The sequence below is a fragment of the Microtus oregoni genome, unplaced genomic scaffold (assembly GCF_018167655.1).
Source record: "Microtus oregoni isolate MIOR12 unplaced genomic scaffold, Mior012 000020F_ref0000438, whole genome shotgun sequence".
Classification (NCBI taxonomy): domain Eukaryota; kingdom Metazoa; phylum Chordata; class Mammalia; order Rodentia; family Cricetidae; genus Microtus; species Microtus oregoni.
In genome coordinates, this window is record NW_024543079.1 from 12,443,890 (window position 1) to 12,461,277 (window position 17,388).

General features: G+C 40.3%; 1 protein-coding gene across 1 annotated transcript in view; it reads left to right on the forward strand.

The window, feature by feature from the left end:
* Mroh8 (maestro heat like repeat family member 8) overlaps positions 1-17,388 on the forward strand; it is a 77,357-nt gene that overhangs the window by 9,989 nt on the left and 49,980 nt on the right. The window contains exons 3-4 of the mRNA XM_041670534.1: positions 6,865-7,010; positions 11,027-11,149. Of these exons, the coding sequence (XP_041526468.1) occupies positions 6,865-7,010; positions 11,027-11,149 (269 nt within the window). The remainder of the gene's footprint in view (positions 1-6,864; positions 7,011-11,026; positions 11,150-17,388) is intronic.

The window sequence follows — 17,388 nt, forward strand, 5'->3', positions numbered from 1 at the left end:
GCGCAGATGTATGAACCTAAATCACTAGCTTCTTTTGCCAGGACCAATTGATAACACACAAACCTGTGGAACTGGCAAGACTCCCTAAGCATTGATGCTCTGCAAAACCTTCTAACCTCAGTTTGTAGTACATAATCCTAGACTCAGATAACTGTTTATGTTTAAGTCCTGAAATGTATGTGAGTAACAGGGAAAAGCAATTAACCAGTTAACTAGGTCTGGAGGGAAACAGCTTTATGGCAATTACCATTGGAAAGGCTTCACAGAAGGCCAGGACTGCCGAAAATGGCCTGGCCCTTGAATAAAAAGTTACTAGCTTCTAGCCTGTAAATTCCCTCCTTGTGCTCTGAGGCAGCTTGCAGGATATATCTATTTTTAGATTTGGGACGCTTTCAATGCCAGCCTTGAGGAAAGTGCTGATTGCTTTACGATCTGCCCCCTGTGGGTTTCCATGGTTACTCAGGACCCCTTGGCACTCTGCTGTCCTGTTAGGGCTGCAAGGGGTGGGGAGACAGGACACCTTTACGTCTTGTTAGTCACCTAGTGTTAGTCTATAAAGCTTAATACACGTAAGGAATGTAGAATAGTACACGACTTCTTTATTTCTTCTTTAGACCACTCAGTAGTTTAGCCTTTGTCTTCTATAACGCCTCGTAGCAACCTTCTCAAGATAACGCTACAGCCTAGACTCCCTTTTGCAGCTGCCTACTAATCAGTAGCTGACGAGTTTGTTTCGCAGGTGTCCTTTAAGGAATGCACCATGGCCCTGAGAAATTGCCTTGGTAACCTTTTTTACTGCCTTAAATTTGTTGTTGAATGTGTATACACACTATGTGAACAAAGAGAAGGGGAGCTGCATAACCTGGTCCCCCAACTACACCTATTGGAGGTAAGGGACGACACTCCCCACCCCTCTACTCCCCCACTCCCCCGCCAGAGCACAGGTTCCACCTATACTGATTGGAGTCCACTCAACAACATAAAGAACAATCTGGCACCACCAGAAACTAATGAACATCCCAACACAGATGAAGCAGAAGAAAAGGACCTTAAAAATAACTTTATGGCCGGGCAGTGGTGGCACACGCCTTTAATCCCAGCACTCGGGAGGCAGAGGCAGGTGGATCTCTGTGAGTTCAAGACCAGCCTGGTCTACAAGAGCTAGTTCCAGGACAGGCTCCAAAACCACAGAGAAACCCTGTCTCGAAAAACCAAAAAAAAAAAAAAAAAAAAAATAACTTTCTGCAGATGATTGAGGCCCCTAAACAGGAAATGAAAAATTCCCTTAAAAAAGTGGAGAAAAAGACAAACAAAAAAATTGGAAGAAATCAACAAATCTCTTAAAGAAAACCAAGAAGGTTGTTCAGCAGTGGCACGTACCTTTAATCCCAGCACTTGAGAGGCAGGTGTATCCCTTTGAGTACAAGGCCAGCCTGGTCTATAGGGCAAGTTCCAGGACAGACTCCAGTGCTACACTGCAAAACCCTGTCTCAAAAACACAAAACAAAACAAAAACACACACAAGTAAAAGCAATCGAACAGGTAAAAGAAATCGTTCAAGACATGCAAACTAAAATAGAGGCAATAATAAAGAAAACACAAACCGAGATAAATCTGGAAATGGAAAATTTGGGTAAATAATGAGGAACCACAAACATAAGCATAAGCTACAGAATACAAGAAATGGAAGAGAGACTCTCAGGTATTGAAGATATGATAGAGGAAATAGATTCATCAGTCAAAGAAAATGTTGAATCCAACAAAATCTTTTTTTTTCTTTCTTTTTTTTGATTTTCAAGACAGGGTTTCTCCTGGAACTAGCTCTTGTAGACCAGGCTGGTCTCGAACTCACAGAGATCCGCCTGCCTCTGCCTCCCGAGTGCTGGGATTAAAGGCATGTGCCACCACCGCCCAGCTTTCTAACAAATTATTAACACAAAATATCTAAGAAATCTGGGACACCATGAAAGGCCAAACCTAAGAATAATAGGGATAGAGGAAGGAGAAGTCCAACTCAAAGGTACAGAAAATATATTCAACAAAATCATAATAGAAAACTTTCCCAACCTATGAAAGTATAGGACACAAAATAGACTGGACCAAGAAAAAAAAAGTCCCCTCACCACATAATAATCAAAACACTAAACATACAGAATAAAGAAAGAATATTAAGAACTGCAAAGGAAAAGGCCAAGTAACATATAAAGGTAGACCTATCAGAATTATGCCCGACTTCTTAATAAAAACAATGAAAGCTAGAAGGTCCTGGACAGATGTTATGCAGACACTAAGAGACCACAGATGCCAGCCCAAACTACTGTACCCAACAAAGCTTTCGATCACCATAGATGGAGAAAACAAGATTTTCTGTGACAAATCAGATTTAAACAATAACTATCCACAAATCCAGCCCTACAGAAAGTACTAGGAGGAAAACTCCAACCCAAGAAAATCACAGACCATAGATGATCTCACCGAAGCAAATCCCAAAGTAGAGAAGCACACATACAATACCTCCACAACAACAAAAACAAAAATAATAGAAACTAGTAACCCCTGGTCATTAGGATCCCTTTATATAAATGGACTCATTTCACTTATAAAAAGACACAGACCAACAGATTGTATACAAAAACAGGATCCATCCTTCTTCTGTGTACAAGAAACATACCTCAACCTCAAAGCTAGGACATCAGCTGAGAGTAAAGGGTTGGGAAAAAAATTTCCAAGCAAATGGACCTAAGAAACAAACTGGTATAGCTATCCTAATAGCTAACAAAATAGACTTCAAACTAAAAATCAAAAGAGGTGAAGGAGGTCATTTCATATTTGCAACAGGAAAAATCCATTAAGAGGAAGTCTCAATTCTGAACATCCATGCCCCAAATACAAGGACACTCACATTTGTAAAAGAAACATTACTAAGGCTTAAATCACACATTAAACCCCAAACAATAATAGTGGGAGACTTCAACACCCCACTCTCACCACTAGACCAGGTCTGCCAGGCAGAAACTTAACAGAAAAAGAAAAGAACTAACATATGTTATGATTCAAATGGACTTGACAGATATTTATAGAATATTTCACCCAAACACAAAAGAATATACCTTTTTCTCAGCACCTCATTGCTGTGGGAACTTCTTCAGTCAATAGCCTTTAAGATACCAGCTCAGGTGGTCTCTTGTACTATAAATGCAGAAGGCCTGTCTCTCTCTCTCCTGCTGGATTTGGTTCCTGTTCTCCGCTCATACACAGAAGACTGATCTGTAAATCCACCCCTAAATAACCTTTTATTCTACTCAATTCTAAGCGAGTGTGGGACGACTCTATCACGCTCATCTACACCTAATGGGACCTTCTCAAAAGCTGACCACATTTGGTAACAAAGCAAACCTCGACAGACACAAAAAATTGGAATAATTCCATGTATCGTATCAGATCACTACGGTTTAAAGTTAGAATTCAACAACAACACTAATTGCAGAAAGCCCACAAACTCATGAATAGAGCAATGCACAACTGGGTCAAGGAAGAAATAAATAAACTAAAGACTTCCTAAAATTCGATGAAAATGACTGCACAACATACCCAAACTTGTGGGGCACAATGAAAGCCGTGCAAAGAGGAAACTTTATAGCACTAAATGCTTACATAAAGAAGCTGGAGAAATCCCATACTAGCAAATTAACAGAACACCTGAAAACTCTAGAACAAAAAGTAGCATACTCACCCAGGAGCAGTGTATGGCAGGAAATAATCAAATTGAGGGCCAAAATCAATAAAATAGGAACAAAGAGAACAACACAAAGGATCAATGAGACACAGAGTTGTTCTTTGAGAAAATCAACAAGATTGAAAAATGTTTATCCAAACTAACCAAAAGACAGAGAAAGAATATCCAAATTAACAAAATCAGAAGTGAAAAAGGGGACATAACAACAGACACTGAAGAAATCCAGAGAATCATCAGGTCATACTTCAAAAGCCTGTACTCCACAAAATTTTGAAAAATTTAAAGGAAATCCACAATTTTCTGGATGAGTATCACATGCCAAAATTAAATCAAGACCAGATAAATAAATTAAATTAAATCGACCCTATAACCCATAAGGAAATAGAAACAGTCTTCAAAAGTCTCCTGACAAAAAACAAAACAAAACAAAACAAAACAAAACAAAAAAAAACCCAGTAGCCCAGGGCCAGATGGTTGGAGTGCAGAATTCTACTAGAATTTCAAAAAGCTAATACCAATATTTCTCAAATTGTTCCACACAATAGAAGCAAAAGGAACACTGCCAAACTTTTTTATGAGGCTACAGTTACCCTGATACCCAAACCACACAAAGACATAACTAGGAAAGAGAATTACAGACCAATCTCACTCATGAACATTGATGCAAAAATACTCAGTAAAATTCTGGCAAAATGAATCCAAGAACATTTCAAAAACATCATCTACCATGATCTGGTATGGGAAGTTCTGTATGTGTGTTGCTTTGATTGGTTAATGAATAAAGAAGCTGTCTTGGCCTGTGATAGGGCAGAGTAGAGCTGGTGGGGGGACTAAGCTGAATGCTGGGAGAAAGAGGGCAGAGTCAAGGAGATGCCATGTAGCCACCAGAGGGGAAAGATGTGAGCTGCCAGCTGGAACCTTGCTGGGAGGCCACAAGCCTCTTGGTAAAATATAAAATAATGGAAATGGGTTAATTCTAGATGTAAGAGCTAGCTAGCAATATGCTTAAGATATTGGCCAAACAGTATTGCAAATAATATAGATTCTGAGTATTATTTCAGGTTTGGGTGGCCGGGAACGAACAAACAGCTTCCGTCTTCATGATCAATTAGGCTTCATCCCAGAGATGCAGGGATGGTTCAGCATATGAAAGTCCATCAATGTAATCCACCTTATAAACAAAAAGAAAAAAAACCCACATGATCATTTCATTAGATGCCAAAAAGTCTTTGACAAAATCCAATACCCCTTCATGATAAAGGTCTTGGAGAGATCAGGGATACAAGGAACATTCCTAAACATAATAAAGGCAATATACAGCAAGCTAACAAGCCAACCACAGATCTAATGGGGAGAACTCCTACAACTGATAAACACCTTCAGTAATGGGGCGGGACACAAGATTAACTCAAAAAAAATCAGTAGCCCTCCTATATAGAGATGATAAATGGGCTGAGAAAGAAATCAGAAAATCATCACCCTTTACAATAACCACAAGAAACATAAAATATCTTGGGGTAACTCTAACCAAACAAGTAAAAGACCTGCATGATAAGAACTTTAAATTTTTGAAGAAAGAAATTGAAGAAGACACAAGAAAATCGAAAGATCTCCCTTGCTCTTGGGTAAGTAGAATTCACATAGTAAAAATGGCAATGTTGCCAAAAGCAATCCACAGATTCAATGCAATACCCATCAAAATCTTAGCACGCCGGGTGGTGGTGGCGCACGCCTTTAATCCCAGCTCTCAGGAGGCAGAGGCTGGCGGATCTCTGTAAGTTCAAGGCCAGCCTGGTCTACAAGAGCTAGTTCCAGGACAGGAACCAAAAAGCTACGGAGAAACCCTGTCTCGAAAAATCAAAAAAAAAAAAAAAATCCTAGCACAATTCTTCACGGGCCTGGAAAGAACAATACTAAATTTCATCTGGAAAGAAAAACCGCAGAATAGCCAAAACAACCCTATATAGTAAAGGAACATCTGGAGGCATCATCATTCCTGACTTCAAACTCTATTATAGAACAACTTGGTATATCAACAGACTGGAGACCAATGGAATTGAATCGAAGATACTGATATTAACCCATACACTTATGAACACCCAATTTTTGACAAATAAGTTAAAAATATAAAATGGAAAAAAAATCTTTAACAAATGGTTCTTGTATAACTGGATGTTGACATGTAGCAGAATGCAAATAGATCAATATCTATCACCACGCACAAACTCAAGCCTCAAATGGAGTGTGTACGTCATTTTTCTTTAGATAGATTGGAAATTCCTTTAAGACCTCACTGCTTTGAAGGCATTCTGGCTGCAACCTGATGTAGTTCTGGGAGCTGTTCTCACAGCCTGCACACTTCTGTAGCTCCTCATCAGTATATTTGAGAGACAGCAGCTTCTCTTGATATTTGTGTTGTTTGTTTTTCTCTTTTTTGGTACAGTTGTTGGAAAAGTCAGAGGCAGGCATGTTCCCCTGCAGACCCCCCCACCCCCACCCAGTTTCAAGTTGAAAGTTCATTGTAAACATTTAATGTTTTTACCCATTTGGTGCTTTGAATTAAGATACAAAGATTTTTAGAAGTTATCTTCCTGATAAAACATGTGGGATCATTGTGACCTAAGAACATACTGGTCTGAAAAACTTCAAATATTTATTCAAATTCAGACTTTTGGAGAAAATTCTAGGAGCACCAGTCAACAGTCGGCAAAGGCATTCAGAGTTAATTTTAAGGTTATCATATTCACCGTTTTGTTACTGCCCAGGCTTAAAGATCCTTATGACTCCAAGGCTCTAAGAACACAGGTTTTTCAGCTGAGAAAAAAAGTGAGAGTTAGACCGGGCGGTGGTGGCGCACGCCTTTAATCCCAGCACTCGGGAGGCAGAGGCAGGCAGATCTCTGTGAGTTCGAGACCATCCTGGTCTACAAGAGCTAGTTCCAGGACAGGCTCCAAAACCACAGAGAAACCCTGTCTCGAAAAACCAAAAAAAAAAAAAAAAAGTGAGAGTTGGGGGGGGGGTCTTGGCCAAGCAGGCAGGAGAAGCTGTGTGCCCCAGCCAGGGCATGGCACCACTAAGCACCACCACTTTACACCAGAGGGTTCACCAGCATCTTTCTTTTGTATTAGATCTGAACATCTCTGACATCTCTGAACTCACTCAGGCGCCCCCTCCAGATAGCCTTGGATCCCTGACTTTCCAGGCACCCTTCAATGAGGCCAGTGTTGAGATACTGGTCCAGTCCATCCAGGAGGTTTTACGTGGTGAGCTAAAGGTACGCATGGCAGTCTTGATGAGCAATCCAATGTATTCTTTATAATAAAAAAAAATTCTGAACATAACTCATTATTATATACATAAATACTTTATTGATTATAAAATGTAATTTTTATTTACAAATTATTGAATTTATATATTATTTATATTTATAATAAATAAAATAAAGATTAAGGCTTGCTAAAAGTTAAAGGTTAATCTTTTCTAACCCCACTCCCTTGAGATAACCACTATTACCATATTCTGTCCCTACAAATGAATATAATTAGAGGGAAAACAGTCACACATGTTCTAGGTGAGTAGCTATAGATCTGCTCTGGCCAGTTTCCTGGGTATACAGTGTTCCATCTTTGAGGAGAGCCAGTCATGCACCCTGTGAGAGTGTAAGAAAACTTACCTGGTGTGAGGGGAGGGAAGGCTCCGAGAATGTTTCCTTTGAGCTCAGAGCTGAAGGATAAAAGGAAAAAGGAAGAGTTAGAATTGGGGAAATGGAGTTATGGTAGAAGTCAAAAAGAACACAGCATGCTTGAGGAACTCAAGCCTCACACATTTAACCCGTGGTGATAAATAGGGACAGTGGTACAAGACAGGTAAAGACCTCAGCAGGGGCAGACATTGCTTGACCTTGAAAACTAGAGTAAGACTACTAGGGTCTCTGCCTAGTTCTGGCTGTCCTGGAACTCACTGGATACTCGCTGGATAGACTACAGATCTGCTTGCTTCTGCTTCCCAAGAATTTTTCTCTTTAACTTAAAAACAAACTGTGTGTGTGTGTGTGTGTGTGTGTGTGTGTGTGTGTGTGTGTGTATTTGGTTTTTTTTGAGATGGGTTTCTCTGTAAAACAGCCTTGGCTGTTGTGGAACTAGCTTTGTAGACAAGACTGGCCTCAAACTCACAGATATCTGTCTATGTCAGTGTTGTAGGAGGCCACTAGTTAGTTTCCGTCTTCTCAGTCCCAAAATAGTCACACAGAAACCATATTATTTGCAATACTGTTTGGCCAATAGCTAAGCATATTTCTGGCTAACTCTTAAATCCTAAACTGGCCCATCTCCATTAATCTGTGTATCACTACGTGGCTGTGGCTTACTAGGTAAAGTTCTGGCATCTGTCTCCAGCGGGGCTACATGGCTTCTCCTTGACTCTGCCTTCTTTCTCCCAGCATTCAGTTTAGTTTTCCCTGCCTACCTCTATTCTGCACTTCCAGGCCCAAGACAGATTCTTTATTAACCAATAAAAATTTACAGCATAAAGAGGGGAATCCCACATCACCTAAGTCTCCCGCGTGCTGGGATTAAAGGTGTGCACCATCATGCCTGGCTTGTAAGTGCTTTCAATAGATTCTGCTAACTTGTTTACCCAGCATATAAAGCAGTGGTTCTCACCCTGTGGGTCACGACCCCTCTGAAGATTGAATGTTAAATATTCTGCATATCAGATATTTACATTACAATTCACTACAAATATAAAGTTAACAATAGAATAATCTTATGGTTGGGGGTCATCACAATATGAACTACATTAAAGGGTCACAGCATTAGGAAGGTTGAAAACCACTAATATAAGGCCTATTTGTAGGCTAGAGAGACTGCTCAGCTGTTAAAGGCTAGGTTCACAACCAAAAAGTGAAGTACATTTATATGGGCACAGACGAGTATCAGATGCTAGTTACTTACAACTGTCCAAAATCAGTATAATTTGGTTTGCTTTTAATCTTTACCAGTCAAATTGACAATAAAGTTTTACCCACTTTTTTTTACCTCTGTGTCTTTGTGTGCGGGTGTGTGTACTGGGGATGCATGTTGAGTGCACATGCATGTAGAGTCCAGAGGCTTTTCTTCAGGTGTTTTTACTGGGATAGGGTCTCTCCCTGGGATTGGAGGCTCTCTGATTAGGCTAGTCTGGCAGACACTACTAGCTTTTTATGTGGATGCTGGGGCAGACACTTTACTTTCTCCATTACCACTGAACTTAATATCTCCCATCCTAATGTGGAGTAATTTGCTTGGCCTAGTGTGTGGAATATTTGGTCACACAGTGAACTCTAAGTTTGTGTTTGCACTAATTAAATAAAATCATCCCTGGGCCAAAAGACCGAGTTAGCAACTAGTTGACAGAAAGGAATTGTAGAGAGTCATAGGGTGACTGTAAGATGATAGAGAGATGCACAGAAAGGAATTGTAGAGAGTCATAGGGTGACTGTAAGATGATAGAGAGATGCACAGAAAGAAATTGTAGAGAGTCATAGGGTGACTGTAAGATGATAGAGAGATGCACAGAAAGAAATTGTAGAGAGTCATAGGGTGACTGTAAGATGATAGAGAGATGCACAGAAAGAAATTGTAGAGAGTCATAGGGTGACTGTAAGATGATAGAGAGATGCACAGAAGCAGTAGGAAGGGACTTAGTATAGCATTTTATGTATAATGCTAATGCAATAACAGCAAAGCACCAGAAGTCAGCTGGTTGGTCTTCACTTTTGATGTGAAATTTTTTATTTTTAAAATTTGGAGCTATTCTTTGTGTTTACTATCACAAGGTTTTGTAAAAATTTTCTTTGTCTAATAAAGAATTTGGATTGCTTCAGTGAATTAAGACAAAAGAAAGCCCATTCCAGTAATTGTATGAGATTACCTCAGATGCTGTGACAGCTGTGTCTGCACCTAAGAAGGGCTGACAACTCTGCTTCATGACTAAAAGGACAGTCCAACTCTTCAAATCCATGCAGTTCTAGCAAGAAATGTAGAGAAGGCAGGAGGCATACAACCCCGGAAGCAAGAAAACACATCAAGGAAGTTAATTGACCATAGCTGTGACTGCCTCAGGTCAAGGCAAGACATGATTTGATGAGGTCAACTAGATCAGATTGGGAAGGGCCTTGATCTCCTTGGGTGCTATTGAACAACTGTAGATTAGGAGTTACCTGATCAATTAACATTTGAGAAAAAAAATGTATAGGGTCAAAAAAGAAAAAAACAAAAAAAATGAGAGCAAGAAATCCAGGATGGAGCACTCTTGTAATTCCAGCACTCAGGGCAAGTGGATGCCATAAAATGACTCCTTGCTCTCTAGGGAATTGTGTGAGTTTATACCATCTGTTCCTAGGGGAAAGACTGGAAGAAATGTTCGTCTGTACTTTCCTCTTTGTGCTTTATTTCAGAATTTCTATAATAAGTAGTTATTACTTCTCTGATCAGAAAAACAATGTCAATATGAAAAGATATTATCCAAATCAGAACTTGCATTTTTAAAGGAAGCCTTAAGAACTTGAAATGGTGTAGACAGAAGTTTCTGTCCCATCTGGTTCCATAGTCATTCAGTCCCAAAGAAACACACAGAGACTTTTGTTAGTTATAAACTGTTTGGCCTATTAGTGCAGGCTTATTATTAACTAGCTCTTATAACTTAAATTAACCTCAAATTCTTGTCTGTGTTTAGCCACATGGCTTGGTACCATTTCTCAGTGCAGCATTCTCATCTCGCTTTCTCTGTATCTGGGTGGTGATTGCATCTAGCCTTTTCCCAGAATTCCCTTAGCCTGGTTGCCCTGCTTATGCTTCCTGCCTGGCTACCAGCCAATCTGCATTTTATTAAACCAATACAAGTGACAAATCTTTACAGTATGCAAAAGCATTATCCCACAGCAAAATGGTGACTCTTTAATGGCATTAGAAGAACTGGAGGTATCAGATTCAGGGTCATTTTTGGGAATCTTAATCTGGTAACATGATAGAGGGTAGGTGGACAGTGTGGTAAAGCCTGAAGGTGGGGAAGAGCCTAGAGCATTTGGTGCTGCAACAGAGGGTGTGCTGTGGTCCCCAGCAAATTTTGTGGATAAAGAAGTGCATTGGGTCCTCCTGTACTTTGTGCATTCCTTATAGTTAAGAGACTGATCCTGGATTGAATAAAATGCCATGTGCTTAAAAACATCCAAAAAACTTTGTAAAAACATTGTACATTTATCAAATAAGATAATGTATAATTGTATTTTTTATCATTTCCCCACAAATTCAGGGTGAACCTGAAAAGTTGAAGTTTCTAAGATCTTTGTCTGCTCTGAGCCAAACTTTAAATTATGATGAAACTACAGAATCATTTGTTCACCGCCACGTGGCAGAAATAGTGCATGTCCTAAGTGTAAGTACTGTGGGTTTGGCAGAGATTTCTGTGGTAATTCAGATTCATCTGAATCTGTCTTTATTGTGTATTTGTAAGCATTTCTGACCAGGAGTGCTTTTTTTTTTTAAATGCTAAGCGGGCATGGCTATAACCAATTCTGTGGCCCTACCTGTTTGTTCCACCCTGTACAACATGGCGGAGGTAAGTTCACCACCTCTGCGAGCCATGCACACCATCCCAGCTCCAGGGACACAGCAGGTCTATGTTTGCCATTAAGCAATTTGTAACAGGCTGCTCACAGACCCCATTTAAGTGCAGGAACTCCCCAAAGAGCCAGAGTTTGTTCTGCTAGCATGAACTAGGAAGCTGGATCTTAAAGAAACCATGCAATTTTTTGCTGCTAACACTTAGTCAGGAAGACTTCTCTTAAAGAAGCCGTGCCTCTGCTTCCTGCTAGCAAGCAGAGTCTATCTGAAAAAAAAATGTGGCTACCAAGAAGCTGTACTTAACTGTTTTTTTCATGTCTAGAATTTATTCCTAAGCTCTCTCAGTTTTTATGTGAATGTAGTTGTCCCATGTTGGTGTGCTATTTGTAGGCAGTGGCTGCTCATTCATTTCCTGATTGCCCATACCTGAATAATAATACAGAAATTATATTAATTACAATACTGTTTGGCCAATAGCTCAGGCATATTTCTAGCTAACTCTTACATCTTAAATTAAGCCATTTCTATTAATCTGTGTAGTGTCACAAGGGTATGGCCTACCGGTAAGGTTCTGACTGGTGAATGGTGTCTTTCTCTTTTGGCAGTTACATGGCATCTCCTCAACTCTGCCTACTTTCTCTCTGTATCTCTGTTCAGATTTCCTACTAAGCCATTGACTGAAACAGCTTCTTTAATTAACCAGTGTTAATAAAACATATTCAAAGCATACAGAGGGAATCCCACATCACAAATCCATTCTCTGCAAGCAGATCCAGCCTATACTAACTGGCCCATATCTGGTGTCTATCAAAATAGGGGCTAAGAAGGGGCTTTGTCTACAAACGTTTAAGATAGCTAGTATCTATGAGAAAATCACATGGGTAGTTGAATTTCCTTAGTTACAGCAGCCGTGTGTACAAAGGTTAAAAGAGTATTCTTCCAACACCAAGAGGACAGGTGCACAGCAGAAGAAGCAGTTTTGTGACAACTTAGGAGGAGGAAAAGGCTGGAGTTGTTGCAGAGAAAGAACTTGAGGGCATTGATAACTTTTCTTGACCCACATTAATGCATGGCTGTATAACTCAGGGTTTCTATTGGTGTCAGAGAACACTATGACAAAATGCAACTTAGGGAGGAAAGGGCTTATTTCATTTATACCTCCAGATAACTGTCCATTACTGAGGAAAGTCATGCCAAGATCATGGGAGAGTGCTGCTTATGGCTTGTTCTTTGTGGTTTGCTCAGCCTGCTTTGATAGGATAACCAGCCTAGGAATGACACCACCCATAGGAAATTAGGCCCTCCCACATCAATTATTAATCAAGAAAATATCCCATGGGCCAATCTAGTGGGGGAATTTTTCTCAGTTGAGGTTCTCTCTTTCAAAATAACTACTTTGTGACATGTTGACATAAAATTAACATGCCAAATACAACAGCTAAAGGCATTAATTCACCTTTCTTGATGCACACTAATGCATGGTTCTTGCATTAAGCAAAAAGCCAATGAAACCAAAGCAAAATGTGCAAAGGAAGGCAAACAAGTCTCTATGACAGTTTTACAAAGAAGGTTTCTATATAAGCCATGAAGGGTGTTCCATCACTCTGTTTAGAGAAAAATAAGGTGAAAACACAGTAAGAGTCAACTGAATACCAATAAACTGGCCAGAATAAAAGAAGACAATACCAGGTACTTGTTGCGGGAGGTCCTCCCGCTCCTCCAACCTATAGCTGCTGAGATACCAGCCCATTGGGGCGTGGTCTCTCTCCCTTTAAAAAAACGGCCACTTCCCTCTCCTCTCTCTCTTCACTTCCTGCTCCGCCAGCGACTAGACTCCCTTCCTGGTTGTGCAGAGGGCTGGGACGGTGATCTGTAAGTTTTTTCCCCTTTAAATAAATACCACCCTATTAATCATAATTCCAAACTGGTGTGGCATTGTTTGTGACTTATGCCTTCAGGTACTGGTGAAGTTACAGAGGAACCAAAGTTTTAGCCCACTGTTGGTAAGAAGGTAAAATGGTGAACCAATGTGGAGAACAGTTGGGTAGTTTCCTAAAAATGGCAAATATACCTACCACATAATCAGTACTTCTGTGAAGATGTGCACACAAATGTTATGGACACTCTTTAATGTAGGTTTAGTCTTCCACCTATACCACTGGTCAGCAATGCTCCACCAGTAGCTCCCCAAATAACCACACAGAGACTTAATATTAATTATAAATGCTTGACCTTTAGCTTAGGCTTGTTTTTAACTAGCTCATACAACTTACCCATTTCTATTACTCTATGTGCTGCCCCAAGACTCGAGTACTTTATATACGTATTTTCCAGCCTGCTGGTTCTGCTACATCTCATGGTGTCTCCTTTGACTCCGCCCTTCTCCCCAGTATTCTCCCTGCCCCAACAATTCTTTCTAGTCATTGGCTAATCAGCTTTTATTAACAATGGGAGCAACACATCTTCACAGTGTACAGAAGGATTATTTCACAACATTTCATGGAAGAACAAAACCCCAGAAATGACCCAGATAAGTGGGTAAATGAAAAGTTGTTTAAATAATGGCTTACTCAGGAGCATGAGGGGATGTATACTTTGCTGACTCTCATACATGCCCACAAATTAATCAAAGAGACGTGTTGTATAAACAAACAAACAAACAAAAAAAAGCTGGGCAGTGGTGGCACACGCCTTTAATCTCAACACCTGGAAGAAAGAGACAGCAGGTGAATCTCTGTGAGTTTGAAGCTACCCTGGTTTACAAAGTGAGTTCTCTGTAGCTCCAAAGCTACAGAGGAACTGTGTCTCTCAAAACCAAAATAAATAAATAAATAAGTAAGTAAGTAAGTAAATAAATAAATAAATAAAAGACCCGCCATAACTGAATTCTGGTACTCCAGGTGCCTCTTCTTTCTCTTTGGCTATCTCCAAAGGTCTCCATCCTTCTGTATCCAGGTCCTTCACAACCCTGCCTACTTGCCAAATCAGTTAGTCCCTTAGATGCCTAAATCTCTGCCTGACTTTAAGATCTTTGAGATGAACTCATTTTTTAAATTTTTCTTTTTTAAATGATACTATTTCATTTTTTTGCAATATTTCCATGATAAGTATAATCTGAGGATCAACTGGCAAAGACTCAGTTCTAGCATAACTTTGTTCGTTTGTTCCTATGTTGACCAGGCTGATCTGGAACTCACAGAGATCCAACTGCCTTGGTTTCCCACCACATCTGGCAGATTCAAGGCACTTATTTCTTCACATCTGTTCCTCCCTTCCTCATGTCAGACCCAGAGAATGTCTTCCTTTGTTACCACAGTACTATTTCTTGTTTAGTTTCTCACCAGAGCTCAACAAATCTTTTGACCCCATCATGCAGACCCAGGGGTGATTCCTTTTATCCTCCTCATTTTAAAAATAGTTTTTGACCTTGGTGAGTTCCCAATAGAAGATCCCCATTGTCTCAGTGTGTGGGTGCACCCCTTGCGGTCCTGAGTTCCTTGCTCGTGCTCTCTCTCCTTCTGCTCCTGATTTGGACCTTGAGAATTATGTCCGGTGCTCCAATGTGGGTCTCTGTCTCTGTCTCCTTTCATCGCCTGATGAAGGTTAATATTCAGGAGGATGCCTATATGTTTTTTTTTTGGGTTCTCCTTATTTAGCTTCTCTAGGATCACTAATTATAGGCTCAATGTCCTTTGTTTATGGCTAGAAACCAAATATGAGTGAGTACATCCCATGCTCCTCTTTTTGGGTCTGGCTTACCTCACTCAGGATAGTGTTTTCTATTTCCATCCATTTGCATGCAAAATTCAAGAAGCCCTTGTTTTTTACTGCTGAGTAGTACTCTAATATGTATATATTCCATACTTTCTTCATCCATTCTTCCATTGAAGCTGGCCTGGGTCTGAAAAAGCTTGGGATAAAACCGGACTCTCTGAACATAGCGGACAATGAGGACTACTGAGAACTCAAGAACAATGGCAATGGGTTTCTGATCCTACTGCACGTACTGGCTTTGTAGGAGCCTAGGCAGTTTGGATGCTCAACTTACTAGATCTGGATGGAGGTGGGGGTTCCTTGAACTTCCCACAGGGCAGGGAACCCTGATTGGTCTTCGGGCTGAGGAGGGAGGGGGACTTGATTGGGGGAGGGAGAGGGAAATGGGAGGCGGTGGCGGGGAAGAGACAGAAATCTTTAATAAATAAAAAAAGAAATATCCCCCAAAAATAGTTTTTGAGCGTTTTATACACTTATTTTGATCATTACCTCCCCCAAACTGTTATTTTTATTAAGACTGGTTAATATTTTTTCTGGAGGTGAGCAACAAAATTAACTCTGGCTCACTGAAGTTTATAAAAACAACAGAAACAGAACAAAACAAAAGGAATGTTGAGGGTCTGAAGAGATGACTCAGTGGTTAAGAGCACTTGCTGTCTTCCAGAAGACCAGAGTTCATTCAGTTTTCAGTACCTACCTCAGGCAGCTCACAACCACCTGTAACTCCAGTCCCAGGGGATCTGATGCCCTCCTCTGGCCTCTTCTGGTACTGCATGTATATGGTCTACAGACACATGTAGGCAAAATACTCAGACACATGAAATAAAAAATAAGCAACAAAAAGATGCTGAGGTAGAGTCTAAGGGAGGGCTTAACAAGTTCCAGAGGATCAAGTTCTCATGTGGCTCCGAGGTTTCAATAATATACATAATCCAGACTGTGTATTTCCCATCTTTTTGTGGCTTATTTTTCTTTCCTTCTTTAATCTATGACTGTCTGTACTCTTTTATTTTGCTTTTACTGTCTCTTTAAAGACTTTGTTTATTTTTAAAACTATTTCTTTTTATAACTGTCTATACTCTTTTTCTTCTCTCTCCCAAACCTATATACATTTATCCAATAGTATTACCAATTCAGAGGTCTTTTTCATCTGAATATTTTTTTATTATGCATCTGTAATCGTTTTCTGACCAGGAGCACTTAAAAAAAAAAAGCTAAGTGGGCATGGCTAGGACCAACTCCACAGCCCTGCCTGATTGTTCCACCCTATCCAACATGGTGGAAGTACATTTGCCGCCAGCTCTGGGACTGCTGGGTGGGAGCCATGCTCTCCTCCTCAACTTTGGAAAGCACCATGCAGCACATAAACCTTTTGTCTGAATAAAAGCTAAATCTGCCATACAATATGCTGCACTGCCTGGAAATGTCTCCATGTATTGTGGCAGGAATCCACCATGCATTCCTGCCTATGCACACCTAGCAGACCCAATCCAGCCCCTTTCCCAGGCAGGGGTGCTGAGCAGCAGACATGCTCTCAGTTAGCTTCCTTCTAATACAATCACCCAGACTTGAAATGGGTTTAGCCCCACATTGGGCTCTATTCTGTAGGAGACTGCTTGGTTGTTAAAGGAGGTCACTTGTTTGTTTCGGCCGCTTTGCAGCTCAGACCCAAAATAACCACACAGAAATTGTATTAATTAAATCACTGCTTAGCCTATTAGCTCTAGATTCTTATTGGCTAACTCTTACATATTAATTTAACCCATTTCCAGTATTTTATATTTCACCATGAGGCTTGTGGTCTACCGGCAAGATTTCAGCATGTCTGTCTCTGGCAGTGGCTCCATGGCTTCTTTAAGAGAGAAGCTGTGTAGTCCCTCCAGAGACAGATGTTGGGAACTTTACCTGGTAAGCCACTGCCTTGTGGCAATACGCAGATTAATGGAGATGGGTTAATTTAAGATATGAGTTAGCTAGAAATACACTTAAGCTATTGGCCAAACAGTGTTGTAAATAATATGGTTTCTGATTGTTTTGTGTCTGAGCTGCCAGACGATAGGGAAATGAACTAGCAGCCTTCTCACAACGCTTGTTCATTTCCTCATTGTTCAGATTATGTTTCCTGAATAATCACACAGAAGCTATATTAATTACAACACTGTTTGGTCAGTGACTCAGGCATATTTCTAGCTAGCTCTTACATTTTCATTTAACCCATTTCTATTAATCTATGTTTCACCCAAGGTTGTGGCTTACTGGGCAAGGTTCTGGCATCTG